This window comes from Equus asinus, chromosome 5 (genome assembly GCF_041296235.1).
Source record: "Equus asinus isolate D_3611 breed Donkey chromosome 5, EquAss-T2T_v2, whole genome shotgun sequence".
NCBI lineage: Eukaryota > Metazoa > Chordata > Mammalia > Perissodactyla > Equidae > Equus > Equus asinus.
The window spans coordinates 80,130,146-80,149,028 of record NC_091794.1 but is presented as its reverse complement, the minus strand read 5'-3'; the positions used below and the strand labels follow the sequence as shown (position 1 = coordinate 80,149,028).

At 44.3% G+C, this 18,883-nt stretch overlaps 1 protein-coding gene across 1 annotated transcript in view; it reads left to right on the top strand.

The window, feature by feature from the left end:
- CFAP57 (cilia and flagella associated protein 57) overlaps positions 1 to 18,883 on the top strand; it is an 82,532-nt gene that overhangs the window by 57,186 nt on the left and 6,463 nt on the right. The window contains exons 19-22 of the mRNA XM_044770576.2: positions 484 to 600; positions 1,904 to 2,038; positions 2,121 to 2,264; positions 9,534 to 9,666. Coding sequence (XP_044626511.1) covers positions 484 to 600; positions 1,904 to 2,038; positions 2,121 to 2,264; positions 9,534 to 9,666 — 529 coding nt within the window. The remainder of the gene's footprint in view (positions 1 to 483; positions 601 to 1,903; positions 2,039 to 2,120; positions 2,265 to 9,533; positions 9,667 to 18,883) is intronic.

Here is an 18,883-nt window from a genome sequence, read left to right as displayed (position 1 = left end):
GGGATGCCTACATGCCGGCCCCTCTAAACTTTCTGCTTTAGAATCAACTCTGATGACTTGTGGCCCAAAGGGTCAAGATTCACTAATACAACTTCACAAAGTAGGCAAGGAAGGTGCTCCTTTGCAGGACCCTGCCTCAGGTTAGAGTTGAGGTTCCGGTACTTGAGAGTTACCAATTTCTAAGGAATTCTAGAAAAGAATGTAATCAGCATGGTTGAAGGAACAGGGAAACTGAGGGGGAAAATTTCCTAGCCTGGCTGTAGAAACATATGATCTGGGTTAACATATCAGCCAAGGGGGTGGGGGCTTTGGGCATGGCAACGAGTAGGAAGAAAGGTTTTGTTCCAGAGGACGTGGGTGGGAACCAGAAAAGAAATGCCCAGGTATGAGGGGAAACATTCCCCCTGAAAGACTTCAGGTCTCAAATAAGTTTCACTCTCTTACTTTCTTACTCTTGATTCTTTCTTCCCTTGTTCTCTCTAGATGGAAGCTGAACTGGAGCGTTTCCATAAGCAGAACACACAGCTGGAGCTGCACATCGCAGAACTGTGGCAGAAATTAAAAGCCACTGATCAAGAGATGCGCAGAGAGAGACAGAAGGTGCGAGGAGTTTCGGAGTCTGGCAGTTCTTGGATTCGGGATCTGGCATCTCTCTGCAGCAGGCAGCTGGCTTCTAAGAGACAGAGCCAGCCCATTGCTAAGATACATTCCCGTTTTAACTCACATCTTCCCTTGCTCATCACCCTGCCTGGTTTCAGACCCATGCAAATTTACGTGACTGAATCCATCTGAGACGATAAAACAACTTTGGGTAAAGTGATCAAGGGGGTGGGAAGCCAGTTCATAAGAATGTGCACAGTGTTGGCTTGTTCGCCTAGGAAGAAACATGCTTAGAGAGGTCATTTGTAGTCAGTGGTTAAAGGCCTTGACTACCACAGTGCCAAGGCTAGGAGGACCTCAAAGATCATCTAGCCCAGTCTCTTTGTGTAACAAATAAGGAAAGCGAGGCCAGAGAGATTAAGAGGTTAAGAAACTTCACCCAGCACAGCTACTTAGTACATACAGAGCCCATATCAGGAACCAGGTCTTCTGGTCCCGGGCAGGACTTGGCAGCACCCTCACCCTCGGGCACAGGGCATTCCGTAATGTTTATTGAAACAGACTGAATTTTTCCCTCCCCCACATTAAATATGGGCTCTGTGCTAGGTCATACCAGAAGCTGCAGAGCTACAAATGTGAACTGACACAGATCCTGCCCGTCACAGACTGAGGAGGTCAATAGCTGCTCTGTGGCGTGTACAGAATAATTATAGTGCAAGATGGAAAATTGTGGAATACGAATAAAGGGCTATGGGAGCACAGAGAAAGGAAAGACTCAGTCACGGGTAGAGGATGATGGGCATAGAGAAACCACGATGGAAGAGGGAAGACCTAGCTCAAGGTTGCAGATGAACCAGTCTGCCCAATTTTGTAACTTTTTCCCTACCCACTCACAGCAGCTCTCAGTAAGGATGACACTGGATGAGCTGATAAGGGGGACATGGAAGCCCTGGCCCAAGAACCACAAGAAAGAATCAATACTATCCATCTTGGCTCAGAAGGTAGTAAGGGCGACCACTTACGCCTCCTTTCATCTTTTAAGGCCTGTGGTCCTGAGAGGAATCCAGAGCCAAGAAAAGAATCCATTTGTGTGGCCCCTAAGGATGAAGCCCAATGTGAGCCCTTCAGGCCCGGGGCCCAGCCCAGGACAGGTGCATGACAGTTGTAGTACCTCCGCCTCTCGGCTGTTTGCCCATCTAGGTCTCTGTGCCCAGTATGGCCCCTGGTGGTCAACTGAGTCTTGTCCCTTTCTGCTGCCGTTAGCAGTCCCTATAGTGCTAGAAGTCAATGCCTCTGCTTGCAGGAGCGGGACTTGGAAGCGCTGGTCAGGCGGTTTAAGACAGACCTTCACAACTGTGTGGCGTATATCCAGGAACCCCGGCTGCTGAAGGAGAAGGTCCGAGGTCTCTTTGAGAAGTATGTGCAGCGGGCAGACATGGTGAGCCCTGCCTCCCGTTCCCGCCCTCGCCCTCTCAACAGGGTCTCCCCTCCCTCCCTGACAGTCCTTTCTGCCCCATCAGGTGGAGATCGCAGGGCTGAACATGGACCTGCAGCAGGAGTATGCCCGTCAGCGGGAGCACCTGGAGAGGAACCTGGCCACTCTCAAGAAGAAGGTGGTCAAGGAGACCGAGCTGCACCGCACCGATTATGTCCGCATCATGCAGGTACCTGCACACACCCCGCAGCCCCTGCAGAGGCTACACATTCAGGGGTGAGAGGGCCCGTCCTCAGGGCTCCCCAAATGTCCCAGGGACCCACTAGCGTTCCCTAAAGCTTTCTCTTTGACTCCTCTCCTCTCACCTCCTGGAGCTCATCCCCTGTGACCATGGCCCAGAGCCCCGCCAAGAAGGTTTTCTAGGCATTTCCATGCTCACCCCTGCCCCACCAATGCCCCTTCATTTCTCCCTCCCCACTTCATTTCACCAGGCACCCGATACTTTTTTCCGCCCCATCTTTAGCCAAAGCCCTCCTGTCTCCTGCCTCACTCTTCTCATTGACCCCTGTCCCCTCTGGACTTTGTCCACGGGACTTTAGCTCCCCCGAGTCACTCTCTCCTCCTCCTCTCCTGTTTCCAACTCATACTTCCCCTTACTTTGTTTTGCGGCTTTTCATTCTGCTACCTGCATCATGTGGGCCCTGCTGGCGCAGTCTCTCCTCTGAACACGCCCGTCCCACCGCCTCTTCTGACTTTTCTGGTGCCTCAAGTCCCTACCCTTATCTCTTGGGTCCAGCGCTAACACACCCACCTGAAGAGTTGGCCTCACTCCAGTTTAATGAGCTCTCCACACCCACTCCCAGGATCCTTCCTGACCCCGTTACTGCCGCCTCCACTTATGCACATTATCAGGACTGCCAGGCGGGATTCTCCTGCCAGATTTCTGTTTGGGTGTCAGTATCATCTGAGACAATTAACGTAAGTTAATATCAGAAGAGAACATCAGAATCACATTTATGAGGCACATACCTTTTTATGTTCATGTTTCTTTAATGCCATAATTCAAATACTGGAATGGGGATGGGCTCTAGGTGGATTGAAATAAACCAGTTCCCAGCTTGGCCAACCCATATACAGCTGGGCTGAGCACACTGCAATTCAGGCTGGACACGGGCACAGCGGGTCTCATGCCATCTTACAACCAGCCCCTGCTTCAAAGCGGCCCACGCCATCAAACCACTGCCCGGCTCCTGGGCCGTGAAAGCAGTCAGAGGCCGAGAGACAGGAATGGATCTAATTCCTGGACCAGGGGGACTGCAGGAGCAGTCGTCAGCTGGTGACATTGTTCTCATCTGTGCCCTGCCACCAGAGCACAGGCCTAAGGGCTCCTCTAGGGGCTGGGTCCCTCTCTCCATGCCAAGCAGACACCCAAAGCAAGTGTCAATCCTGCAGAAGAAGGAAGAACAAAGAAAAGTGAGGACCCCAGGCTAGCCAGAGGGTACAAGTGGCAGTGTGAGCTGTGCAGGGCAGGCATCATCTCCTGTTTTGCTCCCCACTTCCTAGAGGGTGCATGTCCACTCCTGCTGGGCCAGGGTGAAAGTTGGGGTGGAAGGAGCAGAGGAGACCCAAGCAGGCCTCCTGCCCAGTCCTGCCACTCTCTGATGGCTGGCAGAGGGAGCCGTCAACACGGGAAATCCCTAAAGAGTGTTTCCTCAGGCCACATTGTGAACTCCTGTGCTCTGGAGCCCTGTGGATCCATAGACAGGCCCCAGACAAGTGCAGGGGGCGAGGGGGCCCAGGAGGCAGAGCTCTGAGTCCCCACCCCTCAACCAGGGAGACTCCTTGCTCATGACAGTGGACTCTTTATAAGAGTTTGTTTGGAAGATTTTTTTAAATGAAAAACTTTCAAAACCACTGTTCTGGATGATAAAAAATGGTTTCCTTCTTTGATTTTAAGTTGAAGGAGAGGTGTTGGCAGGGCCAGGCAAGGTGTCAGGGCAGGTGAAAAGGGAGTGGGCACTGTCGCAATGCAGACCCCATTTATCCTGCCTCAGCCACTCTGGGAGACCTTGGGTAAATTCCTTAACTTCCCCAGGAGCCGCCTTCCCTATCTGTAAAATGGGGAGAGAACACCAACTTCAGCGAGTTACCGCGATGCTTGAATGAGATAACTAATGTAAAGCATGAGGCACTGGCCAGGCCCAGAATACCCTTCTTCCAAGAAAGAGACTTCTTCAAGAATGAACATCCAGTGGGAGAGCCTCTAAAGCCATCACAGCACAGACCGGGGGCCTGTGGGCTGGGGGCATGAGAGATGGGACAGTACAACTGATCCCAGACCCCCCATCTGGTGGCCCGGGGCACCTGAGGTCTTGGTATGCGTTGGTAAGGAGCTGTGTCTGCAGGTACCACGGCCCTGGCACTTCAGTTCAAAAAGGCCGAGAAAGGCCGGGGTGGACATGGTGTCTGAGAGAAACTTAGTAGAAAACACAGAAAATGAGATCACTGTCCCATTTGTATGTTCAACAGGCTCGCAGGGCCTCCCCCACTCATTCTCCAACACACTCGCAGATAAGGAAATAAGAGTTGCTATGCAATACAAACATCTAGGACACTTACTCCATTCATTTAGGATGCATCCTTGGAGGGCTTCTTACATGCCAAGCTCCATGCTGGCCATGGAAGATTCCAAGAGGAATGTGATAACGTGCCTGTCCTCAGGGAGCTCGTGGTAGGGAACTTGAGCCAGATACAAACAAGCACTGCTCGATCCCGCGTATCCAGTGCTGTGGGCACATTGTAGAGACAGGCTTCCATTAGGTGAAGTGTATTTGAGCTTGGCCTTGAAAGGTGAGTAGAGGATGGTCAGGGAGCAAATAGGGGAAGAGCCTTCCAGACAGAGGGCACACCAGAGAACAGGACCAGGAATCCACAGACCTTACTTTATTGCAGAGCTTGAGGGCAGGGAGAAAGAGCCCACTGGAACGGTAGGTAGTTTAGGGTCCCATTGAAAGGGCTTTCCATGCCACACACGAAGCATAAAGTTTATCGTATAAGCAGGTGCCACCCAAGGTTTCTTAAGTAGGTAAGAGTGTTTTCTGTTCTGAAAGGCTAACTCGGTCGTCAGAGTGGAAGGCCAGTGGGGAGAGGCAAGTGGCAGGAAAGCCAGTTAGATGACTGCCCAGGGAGGGGGAGATGATAAAACCTTGGGAGAGGAAAGTTGTGATGTCAAGAGTAGAAATGATGAGGGGCCAGCCCTGTGATGTAGTGGTTAAGTTTGGTACATTCCGCTTCAGTGGCCGAGGTTTGCAGGTTCAGATCCCAGGTGCGGACCCACACAACTCATCAGCCATGTTGTGGCAGCCACCCACATACAGAATGGAGGAAGATTGGCATAGATAGCTCTGGGCGAATCTTCCTGAAGCGAAAAAAAAAAACAAAAGAGGAAGATTGGCACAGATGTTAGCTCAGGGCGAATCTTCCTCAAGTGAAAAAAAAAAACAAAAGAGGAAGATTGGCAACAGATGTTAGCTCAGGGCGAATATTCCTCAGCAAAAAAAAAGTAGAATGATGACTAGAAATGTCAGATTAGACATGAGAGGAAAGTTGAAAGAGGAGCAGAAAAATGGTTCATTTGTGCAGTTAGGCAAATGGCAAGCCCACCAATTGTGACTTCCAGAAAGACCTACTGATGCAGGGTTTCCAAGTTCATGGAATCAGTTTTGCTTGCTTTTTCCATACTGCCAGGCACTGTCACATTCTTAAAGGCATCAACTCAAGGCTGGCCAGTAGGGGGTGCTACAGGCATTCCCTTTCTTCTTTGCCCAACATGGGCTTCTGAAGATCTGCCAGGGTCAGTTTCCGCTGTGGCTCTCTGGCATCACCCCCAACCAAAGGCAGTCCTAGACAGCTTGGCATAGTCCTTTGTTTCTAAGGCTTTCTATATAAACGGACCTTAGCATCCCCCAGCCAGTCTCTCTTACAAGTCTTACCCCAAGACGTGGTACTTGATGGACCCCAGGTCAGATTTTCCCTGCTGCAGAGGAGCTGGGTGGGGGTCTGGAGGATTGCAGAGGCTTTTGTAGGCCATCCTGACCAAGGAGGGATCCGGAGCAGAAGGCTCAGCAAACCTGTTGTGTTCACATTTTATTTCACAAAGCTACACGAAGCACATACAGTTGACGTCAGTGTGATCTCTGCACTCTTCAGAACACAGGACCACCCCAAGAAGCACTCTTTAGGAGCCCCACTTCTCCTTTTAGGGTGCTTCCGTGGCCATTATACTACGTGAGGTGTTGGAATGGAGGTAATGTAAATGAGAGATGGGAAGGTGGAGCCTGGGAGGCAGCCGTCATAGAGGAACCAGGCCCTTGGAGGCAGACACAACCAGATTCAAATTCCAGCTCTTCCACTTAGGCACTGCCTCAGTGTCCTCATATGAAAATGAGTCTAGTAATAGCTTCCTCATAAGGTGGTTGTAGGGATTAAATAAGGTAACATATGCAAAATGTTTGATCCGGTGCAGGGATCCAATCAACCCTTGAAGTTATGATTGCTCTTGTTGTCATTATCATCGTCAAGCGTTTGGTACCTCAAATGCTGCTTGCTCCCTCTTGGCCCTGGGCCTGAACCCTCTTCCCTGTCCCCCACCTCCCCAGGGAGTCTTCCTCACATGGGGCGAGCACTCCTCTTCAGACTCTCATGGCATCTCTCTGCGTTGGATCCCAGCTGGACTTCCCGTGTCTGGCACAATGGCCAGCGCATAGTCGGCTTCCAGAAACTGTTCTTAGGTGATTTTTATGGATGAATGAACAAAACAAAAAAATTGAGGTGGCAAGCTTCTTGGATGTGTCTGAGGCTGGCGGTGAGGTCAGAAACAGGCATTCTCACCAAAAGATACCAGGAGCCAGAAGTCCCCATCGTGATGACAGGCTTGTTGAGGAGGGAGCGGGTAGAAAGTAGGGCAGGGGCTCCACTTGGGGCCATTACAGTAGCAGTGGGGCAGGATGCTGAGAGCTGGGTACAAGTCACAGCAGGAAGGCTGGACACAAGATTCCGTTCAGACACAAAATCAACAGGATTTAGTGACAAAAGAGGTGGAATGACCAAGAAGTACCTTAAGGATGTTTATGGAAAGGATTGGCAAATGGTACTCTCAGGCTCTAATCTTCATTCTGACTATTATTACTTTATGAAATGAGACACGAGAAGTGAAGGTAAGTGACACCAACTGAGAGGAGGAGCTGAGAGAGCCCCTCAGCGCATGCGTTTGTGCGTGAGCTCCCTCTGGCTCTCCTGAGAATCCTGTCTGGTCTCCCCAGCCCGACCTTTACCCCCTGGTTTGTAATTTCCTCATTAGTAAGAATCTTGTCTTATTCCACTTGGTATCCACTGTATTAGTTATTCATTTGCTTATCAATTCCACAAATATCTATTGAGCACTTCTTACAGGCAAGGCAGAATCCAAGGTCTTAGAATGCAATAAATCTGTATTTAATTGATCATGTCATGATACGATATGAAGGGCTTCCACGGGGAGGAAGCTGGCGGAGCGTTTCACTGGAAAGGAAAGGAGATGTGGGAGATGCATCACCAAGGCATGGGTTGGTTAAAAGGGTAAAAGATCAGATGGAGAAAACCTGCTGACTTTAGAGAAAAACAGGCACGAAGCCTGGCCTGAGAACGAAGCATTGGCAATCCTTGGGCATTTCATCCAAGAAGGAGAGAATTTTGCTTAAATGAAGAATGCTAAATTAAGTGGTATACTGAAAATCTGAAGGTGTACCTGACGTGCTTGGATGAAGAGGCTCTGGAGGAAAAGAGTATGTGGGGGCGTCTCCAGCTCGTATCCCATAACAGAGGAGTGCTCGTCACAGCCCGGTGAGAATAATGCTGGGGGTCATCCTGTTCCCTGGGCTCTGACCCCACACTCACCACTCCAGAGAGAACATCCTAAGTGGAAGCACAGTCCGTTCCTCGCACAGGTCTGTTTTACATAGATTTGGCCTGCATTTGCCATTTTTGGTACTCAGACCCTGGAGGGCCTTGCTACCCACAGATGGTCTGGCCCGTGGCCCAGCAGCAGCATCTCTTGGGAGCTGGTTAGAAACACAGAATCTCAGCACTGGCTCCAGACCCACTGAGTGAGAAGGCGCCTCTAACAGGATCCTCAGGTGATGCATTTACAGAGTCCTATGAGAGGCACTGTAGTGGACAAGCCAAGTCCTAAGGCTGTGTGGGCTCTAAGAGCAAAGTGGCCAATCTCTCTCTGGGCCCATGGTGATGGGATGTCTCCATGGAGCCACCCTTGGTGCCTTTGTGCTGAGTGCGAAAGGAAGGCAGTGATTTGAGGTGTGGGAAGGGAAGAGACTGCTTGGTCCAGAGTGCAGAGGCCCCACTACCTGTTCTGAGCAGGTTCTTTGTACTCCCCTCCACTCCCCTCTCTGCATTCAGGGATACAGAACTGCTGCAAGTCCCCCACACACCAGTCGTGTCATACTTCTGTACCTTTGCTCCTGCTGTTCCAGTTGTATGGGACGCCCTTGCCCTCTCCTTGGTAGCTCCTTCACGCCTCAGCCCAGGGCTCAATCTCTAGGAATCTACCCTGGTCATTCGGGCAGTTTTTCCTCTGTGCCTCACTCCTCCATCACAGTAAGGTGGCCACCATGCTAAACTGTGCTCAGATTCCCCACCAAACTCTGAACTCCTCAAGAGCAGAGGCCAGGTCTTACTGTCTATATACCTCAGGATCAGCACAATGCCTGGCACATAGTAAGAGGTCAATAAATTGGATGGATGGATGGATATTTGTCAAACACAAATGAGAAGTGAACTTCCAATGGATATGGCAAATGTTAATTATTCGTGTACCTATCTGTGTTCCTCACTGGACAGTATGCTACTGAAGGCAGAAACCACGTCTTATTTCTGTCTGCATCCCAGGGACATAGCAGATACCATATAAATATAGGTTCAGCAAATGAATGGGAAAACTGAATAAAGTATAGCATGGTACTTAGTTCAGAGCTCTGGAGCCAGACTGTCAGGGTCAGAATCCTGGCTCTGCCACTTGCTATCTGTAATCTGGGCAAGTTACATAACTTCTCTATACCTCAGTTTTCTCTTCTGTAAAATTGTGATTGTAATAGAATCTACTCGTTATTATGATACTTCAGTGCATTAAATTCATATAAGGTGCTTAGAAAAGTGTTGTTGTTGCTGTTGGTGTCGGAAAGAGCCTAGAGGGATGGGAATGGTACACACTGTCTGTATCTTACATTGCCAGAGTCCACCTGAAGGTAAGTTAGCTGGTACCTCGAGAGGCCAATCCATGAACTAGTATGAAGACTCATGCCCCAGTAGAGGAACCAGAGAGTTAATCTGGGCCCAGGACTAAACCTGCCCATTCCCCACACCCTTGGTCCCAGACCAGGGCAGGCCCTGTGCCCACTGATCACCCTTCTGTCCATACTCACTCGCTCTTCCATCTTTTCTATAGGAAAATGTCTCCCTGATCAAGGAAATTAACGAGCTCCGCAGGGAGCTGAAGTTCACCCGTTCCCAAGTCTATGACCTTGAAGCAGCTCTAAAACTGACCAAGAAAATCCGACCACAAGATGTTCAAGAGACAGGTAATGTCACTAGTAGTCAAGGGACATGGGCTTTGGAATCAAGGGACTGATGGCAGCCACGAGCAGGTCTCCCTTTTGGCTTGCAAGGCTGCCTCTCCCAAGTTTCCTCCCATATCAGGTCACATCTACCCGGTGGCTTTCTGGGAAGCTCTGCACCAAAGGCCTGCTCTCCCAAAGATCTGTGAGGACCTTACCACATTCAAACATACGCAGGTCCAAAATCCTTGGGGTTAGCTATGATTTCAGAGTTCAGAATCTCTCAGGTTTTAGAAGGAGCACACTATATACTGTAATTCCAGTATTTATACTGTATAGAGGAGGAGTCTGGGGCAGTGCCCTGAAATCAAACATATTAGTATTTCCGTAGTGAAACGTATGAATATTCCTACTAAACTTCCTAAATTTAAAAATGCTTTCCATTTTTAGGGCTTTTTCCATTTTATAATTGTGGCTAAGGGATTATACAATTAAAATAAAGGCAAAAAGAAAAATCAGGACAGTTGGAAACTAGACTTTTGGTGGTAACCATGATACATTCTACAGAGAAGTCAAACTATAATGATGTACACCTGAAACTGATATAATGTTATAAACCAGTATGACCTCAATGAAATTTTTTTAAAAGATCAGAAACTATTTAAAAGGAGAGGGGAAAGAATGACAGAAATATTAAATGAGTTAGTTACTGCAATTATATCCTAAAATTATTCTGAATTTCTGATAGCCAAGGCAAAAGGGAAACAAAGAAATATGATATTTTACATGGTTCTTATTAATGGCAAGGAAGACTTTTTTTCCTGGAGAAACAGACCTTTCCCTGGCACTAAATTCTGTAAGAAACTTATCACAGGGATCCTTACGAAAGGGATGTTGAATAATGTAACTGACAGTCTTTAACTGTAGGTTTTCAGACAATAAAAAAACATTCTTCAGGCGTCCATTTCTTATCTGGACAGTCAATAAAATCCAAGAGTATAAGGCATTTCTATGGAAAATTAAGCCAATGTGGTTCAAGTATATTGTTTTCTGGTGGTTCACATTCAGGAATAAAGCTTAGAAACCTTGGTGAACTGAAACATCCCATGGCTGTGGACTGGATCTTTCAAATCTCAGTTGCCTCATGTACTATGGTTATGTGAGATAGTATTATTGGGGGAGGTGGCTGAAAGATACACAGGAACTCTCTGCACTGTTGTCATAACATCCTGTGAGTCTTAAACTATTACAAAATTATAAATATATAAAATATGTGATTTTATATTTTATATCATGTGCCCTTTTCTTGAGAGTTGAAGAGAAGTTGAGACAAGAGTAAGCTCTTTGAGCAGTACCTGAAGTGGCAATATTAGGTCTCAAGAACTGACATATGAGCACAGCATGTGTTATAAAGACTGAGAATCTTGACTTCTTGGAGATGAAACCATCTTTAGTTGGAGGTGAAGCACAGATGTGCCTGTGAAAATTGCAAAACTTCTCTTTAAAAAATACTTCAAGGAAGGGGGCGGAGCAAAATGGCAGGGTGAGCTGACCCAGGATTCTCTCCCCTCCAAAATACAACAAAAGATTAGAAGAACTGAATTTCAGAGAATAAACATAATGCCAGCGCGTTAGAGACCTACAATACCAAGAAGGTGGAGATCATAAACCTTGCTTACACCCTCGGAGGCGCTGGAACGGTAGGAGAGAACATCGCTCCCTCCCCTAGAGTCTGCCATCGCTGCCGTGGGTCGGGAAGGAGCGGGGGAGGGGCCGCACGACCGGGGGATCATCCAGGACTCCTGCTGCTGATTCAGTGGAGACCCGCTGACGGGGGGAAAGCTTCCGTCCGTGGGGACCCCATAAATCAAAGGCCTTGGGAGACCAGAGAACAGAACTGATCTGAACCCAGACAGGCACGTGTGAGTAACAGCCGCTCCCCCCTGGCAAAGCCGGTGGGCGCAGCCATCTTGCCCCAAGGTGGAGAGCTAACACGCCGCTCTCGACCCCCATCTAGTGGCAGCAGGCTGTAACTGCAACTGAATTCTACCACCATGCGAAAAAACCGCTCCTCTGCCATCCAGCAATTTATAAAAGCCCCAGACCAGAAGGAAAACAATAAAAACATAGAATTAAGTCCTGAGGACTTGGAATTAGGTAAACTAAGTGATAATGAGTTCAGAGCAGCTATAATCAAAAAACTCAATGAGGTAGAGAGAAAGAGAAACAAGCCGAGTTCTGGAGTTACTTCACAAAAGAGATTGAAATCATAAAGAAAAATCAAACAGAATTACTTGAGATGAAAAACACAATGGACCAGATAAAACAGAATACGGATTCCCTGAATGCCCGTGTAGACAACATAGAGGAGAAAATTAGCATAATCGAAGATAGACAGGCTGAATGGCGCCAGACAGAGGAAGAAAGAGAACTAAGAATTTAAAAAAATGAGGAAAATCTCCGAGAGATAATGGATTCAATGAGGAGTAAGAACATAAGGATCATAGGAATTCCCGAGAATATGGAAAAGGAAAATGGAGCAGAAAGTGTGCTTAATGAAATTATTGAAGAGAACTTCCCAAATCTAGGGATCAACGGAGAAATGTGTGTAGAGGAGGGTTTTAGATCTCCTAGATTTGTCAATGTAAAAAGAGCTACCCCATGGCACATAGTAGTAAAGTTGGCAAAAAGGAATGATAAGGAAAGAATATTCAGGGAAGTAAGGAAAAAAAAGAGAATAACCTATAAAGGAGCCCCTATCAGACTGTCAGCGGATTTCTCTACAGAAACCCTACAAGCTAGGAGAGAATGGAGTGACATATTCAAAGCTTTAAAGGATAAAAATCTTCAGCCAAGAATACTCTATCCAGCAAAAATATCCTTCAGATATGAGGGAGAAATTAAATCCTTTCCAGACAAACAAAAGTTGAGGGAATTTGTAACTAAAAGCCCTCCATTACAAGAAATCCTCAAGAAGGCTCTCATACTTGAAAAAAGAAAAAGGGAGAAAGGGGACACAATCCACAGACTAGGGAGACTGATGGATAGAACCAGAACAGGGTAGCAAATATTCAATTATAGCATTAGGGTAAAAGTAAGGAAACTACCAAAACAAGGACGATCTTAGCACTCTAACTACCAATTAATAAGACGAGTTGGAATAAAAAATGAAAATAATTATTTAGGAGGGGAAGAGCAAAGGGTCTAAATCAGGATTGGTCAAGTAAGTAAGAGACCACCAGAGAACAGACTATATTATACACGAGATTCTAAATACACACTTCAAGGTAGACACTAAAATAAAGTACAGAACAGAGTCACAAATCATAGATAAGGAAAAATCTAAGAAACCCAGCATAAGAAATTGCAGTATTAAATGGGTAGTCTAAAGCAAACAGGAAAAGAAACACAGGAAAACAAGATAATAAGCGACAGATTAACAGCACTAAGTCCACATGCATCAATAATCACTCTCAATGTGGACGAATTGAACTCTCCAATAAAAAGACACAGAGTGGCAAAATGGATTAAAGAACACGATCCAACAATTTGTTGCCTCCAGGAAACACACCTCAGCCCCAAGGACAAACACAGGCTCAGAGTGAAGGGGTGGAGGACCATACTTCAAACTAATAGCAAGGAAAAAAAGGTAGGTGTTGCAATTCTCATATCAGACCAAGTGGATTTCAAAATAAGACAGGTAAAGAGAGACACAGAGGGACAATATATAATGATCAAAGGGACACTTCATCACGAAGAAATAATGCTTATAAATATCTATGCACCCAACACAGGAGCACCAAGATTCATAAAGCAACTATTAACAGACCTAAAGGAAGATGTTAAAAACAACACAATAATAGTAGGGGACCTCAACACCCCACTCACATCAATGGACAGATCATCCAGACAGAAAATCAACAAGGAAATAGTGGAGCTAAATGAAAAACTAAAACAATTGGACTTAATAGACATATATAGATCACTTCACCCTGAAAGAGCTGAATACACATTCTTCTCAAGTGCACATGGAACATTCTCTAGGATAGACCATATGTTGGGAAACAGGGCAAGCCTCTACAAATTTAAAAAAATTGAAATAATAACAAGCATCTTCTCAGATCATAGTGCTATAAGGCTAGAAATTAATTACAAGAAAAAAGCTGAGAAAGGCACAAAGATGTGGAGACTAAACAACACACTACTGAACAAGCAATGGATCATTGAAGAAATTAAAGAAGAAATAAAAAGAAATACCTGGAAACAAATGAAAATGATAGCATGCCATACCAACTCATATGGGATACAGCAAAAGCTGTATTAAGAGGAAAATTCATCGCAATACAGGCACATCTTAACAAACAAGAAAAATCCCAAATAAGCAACCTTAAAGCACACCTAACTGAACTAGAAAAAAAAGAACAAATGAAGCCCAAAGTCAGCAGAAGGAGAGAATAATAAAAATCAGAGCAGAAATAAATACTATTGAAACGAAAAAGGCAGTAGAAAGGATCAATGAGACAAAGAGCTGGTTTTTTTGAGAAGATAAATAAAATTGACAGACCACTAGCCAGACTTACAAAGAAAAGAGGGAGAAAGTTCAAATAAACAAAATCAGAAATGAGCGGGGAGAAATAACAACAGACTCTGCAGAAATACAACAGGTTATAAGAGAATACTACAAAAAACTATATGCCAACAGAATGGATTACCTAGAGGAAATGGATAAATTCTTGGACTTCTACAATCTCCCAAAGCTCACTCAAGAAGAGGCAGACAATTTGAACAGACCAATCACAAGGAAAGAGATTGAAACAGTAATCAAAAACATCCCAAAGAATAAAACCCCAGGACCAGATGGATTTTCTGGGGAATTCTACCAAACTTTCAGAGAGGATTTAATACCTATCCTTTTCAAGCTATTCCAAAAAGTTAGGGAGGATGGAACACTTCCTAACACATTCTATGAGGCCAACATCACGTTGATACCAAAACCTGACAAGGACACCACGAAAAAAGAGAACTACAGGCCAATATCACTGATGAACATAGATGCAAAAATTCTAAACAAAATTTTGGCAACCAGAATTCAGCAATTCATCAAAAGAATCATACATCATGATCAGGTGGGATTCATACCAGGGACACAGGGATGGTTCAACATCTGCAAATCAATCAACGTGATACACCACATCAACAAACTGAGGAATAAAAACCACATGATCATCTCAATAGATGCAGAGAAGGCATTTGACAAGATCCAACAGCCATTTATGATAAAAACTCCAAACAAAATGGGGATAGAAGGGAACTACCTCAACATAATAAAGGCCATATATGACAAACCCATAGCCAACATCATACTCAATGGGCAAAAACTGAACGCCATCCCCCTGAAAACAGGAATGAGACAAGGATGCCCTCTATCACCACTCTCATTTAACATAGTACTGGAGGTCCTGGCCAGAGCAATCAGGCAAGAAAAAGGAATAAAAGGAATCCAAATAGGGAGGGAAGAAGTGAAACTCTCGCTATTTGTGGACGACATGATCTTATATATAGAAAACCCCAAAGAATCCATTGGAAAACTGTTAGAAGTAATCAACAACTACAGCAAAGTTGCAGGGTGTAAAATCAATTTGCATAAATCAGTAGCATTTCTATACTCCAGTAATGAACTAGCAGAAAAAGAACTCAAGGATACAATACCATTCACAATCGCAACAAAAAGAATAAAATACCTTGGGGTAAATTTAACTAAGGAAGCGAAGGACCTATATATTGAAAATTACAAGGCCTTTCTGAGAGAATTGGATGACGACATAAGGAGATGGAAAGACATTCCATGTACGTGGATTGGAAGAATAAACATAGTTAAAATGTCCGTTCTACCTAAAGCAATCTACAGATTCAACGCCATCCCAATCAGAATCCCAATGACATTCTTTACAGAAATTGAACAAAGAATCCTAAAATTCATATGGGGCAACAAAAGACCCCGAATTTCTAAAGCAATCCTGAGAAAAAAGAACAAAACGGGAGGCATCACAATCCCTGACTTCAAAACATACTACAAAGCTACAGTAATCAAAACAGCATGGTACTGGTACAAAAGCAGGTGCACAGATCAATGGAACAGAATTGAAAGCCCAGAAATAAAAGCACACGTCTATGGATAGCGTATCTTCAACAAAGGAGCTGAGGGCATACAATGGAGAAAAGAAAGTCTTTTCAACAAATGGTGCTGGGAAAACTGGAAAGCCACATGTAAAAGAATGAAAATTGACCATTCTTTTTCATCATTCACCAAAATAAACTCAAAATGGATCAAAGACCTAAAGGTGAGACCTGAAACCATAAGGCTTCTGGAAGAAAACGTAGGCAGTACACTCTTTGACATCAGTATTAAAAGGATCTTTTCGGACACCATGCCTTCTCAGAGAAGGGAAACAATAGAAAGAATAAACAAATGGGACTTCATCAGATTAAAGAGCTTCTTCAAGGCAAAAGAAAACAGGATTGAAACAAAAAAACAACCCACTAACTGGGAAAAAATATTTGCAAGTCATATATCTGACAAAGGCTTAATATCCATAATATATAAAGAACTCTTGCAACTCAACAACAAAACATCAAACAACCCAATCAAAAAATGGGCTGGAGACATGAACAGACATTTCTCCAAAGAAGATATACTGATGGCCAATAGGCACATGAAAAGATGCTCATCATCGCTGATCATCATGGAAATGCAAATCAAAACTACCCTAAGATATCACCTTACACCCGTTAGAATGACAAAAATATCTAAAACTAATAGCAACAAATGTTGGAGAGGTTGTGGAGAAAAAGGAACCCTCATACACTGCTGGTGGGAATGCAAACTGGTGCAGCCACTATGGAAAACAGTATGGAGATTCCTCAAAAAATTAAAAATAGAACTACCATACGATTCAGCCATCCCACTACTGGGTATGTATCCAAAGAGCTTGAAGTCAGCAATCCCAAAAGTCCTATGCACCCCAATGTTTATTGCAGCACTGTTTACAATAGCCAAGACGTGGAAGCAACCTAAGTGCCCATCAACAGACGAATGGATAAAGAAGATGTGGTACATATATACAATGGAATACTACTCAGCTGTAAAACAGAACAAAATCATTCCATTTGCAATAACATGGATGGACCTTGAGAGAATTATGTTAAATGAAATAAGCCAGCAAGAGAAAGATAATCTGTGTATGACTCCACTCATATGAGGAATTTAAAATTATGGACTAAGAACAGTTTAGTGGATACCAGGGGAAAGGTGGGGTGGGGGGTGGGCACAAAGGGTGAAGTGGTGCACCTACAACATGACTGACAAACATTAATGTACAACTGAAATTTCACAAGATTGTAACCTATCAATAACTCAATAAAAAAAAAAGAAATCGTTTACAGAACATTTACTAAAAAAAAAAAAATAATAAAATAAAATAAAAATTAAAAATACTTCAAATATCCCCAAGCATCCTAGCAAATAATCCATTGAGACCTCCTCAGGATGCCCTATGATATAGTCATGTTCTTCTTATTACTGTCATGGAAATTTTCAGACAGATACAAATATTGGGAGAAAAATCTAATGAGTTCCCATGAATTCATTCCCCAACTTCAACAAGTATCAATTCCTGACACTTGCTTCATCAGTATCCCCACCCCCCCCACCCCCAGTTATTTCTGCCAACACCCAGCGTGGATTATTTTGAAACAGACCAAACATCACATCATTTGTGTGAGATAGTTTTATTCATGGAAGATTCATTTGTAACAGTTGAAGACAGGTATTACCAGTTGTCTGCCTTGATCCTGAAGAACCTAGGTCTGACCTCTGATTTTGAACTTAGGCCCGCCACGACAAGTTAGCTCAAAATAGTCATCCTCAAGTTGTTTAAGGAATTGACCAATTCAGTTGGTTTTTAAGAATTCATTATCTGAACAGGAGAGGTTGCCATCCCCAAACCACTGTTTTAGCTTTAGCAGCATTTATGTTTTCATTCACACAACAATTAACAGGTCTAATCAACACATCTGTTTGTTTTTCAATTATTAAAATCATGTCATTAGAACTTTTAATTAAAGATGGCTAATTGAAAGCCTACCAAAATGGCATAAATAAACCATAAGATCAAAGAAAACACAGAAGGAAACAAGAGATGCAAAATTTTAAAAGCTGGAAAATGGATAGATGAATGGTAACTGACTGCATAGGCCCAAGACATGAATCCTAAGCCGGAGGAACTATAGGGAACTAGAAGAAACCTAATGTACATCACAGAACCCTCAAAAGGCTCAGGAATTAGCAGAAGCAGATATCCCTGGAAGAGGAGGTGAAGGTAGGGCTGAAAACAAGAGGGAAAGTCTCTAAGAGCTGATAGGTCCGTCCACTGTCCAATGGTTAAAAAAGCAGACCTTCATGAGGGCCATTTATCATGAAATTTCAGAACACCAGGATACAAAGAAAAGCCTTCAAGTTTCCAAAGAGGAGAGTGGGAGGTTTTATGCAAAGGATCAAAAATCTCAATTGCAAAATACAAAATCAACACACAAAAATCAGTTGCATTTTTATACATTAACAGCAAACAATTCAAAAAGGAAATTAAGGAAACAATTCCATTTACAATAGCATCAGAAAGAATAAAATACTTTGGAATAAAGTTAACCAAGGAGGCAAAAGACATGTACGTTGAAAACTACAAAACATTGCTGAAAGAAATTAAAGACACCAATAAATGGAAAAACAGCTTATGTTCATGGATTGGAAGACTTCATATTGTTGGGATGTCAGTACTATCCGAAGTCATCTACTGATTCAATGCAATACCTATCAAAAGCTCAGTGACTTTTTTTTTTGCAGAAATAGAAAACCCATCCTAAAATTCATATGGAATCTCAAGGTACCCCAAATAGCCAAAGCAGTCTTGAAAAAAATAGAACAAAGTTGGAGGTCTCACACTTCGTGATTTCAAAACTTACTTCCAAAGCTATGGTAATCAAAACAATGTGACGCTGACCTAAAGATAGACATAGACCAAGGGAATAGAATAGAGAGCCCAGAAATAAACCCTCATGTATGTGGTCAAATGATTTTCAACATGAGTGCCAAGACCTTCAATGGGAAAAGGACAATCTTTTAACAAATGGTGCTGGGAAAACAGGATATTCATATGCAAAAAATGAAAGTGGACCATTACCTTAC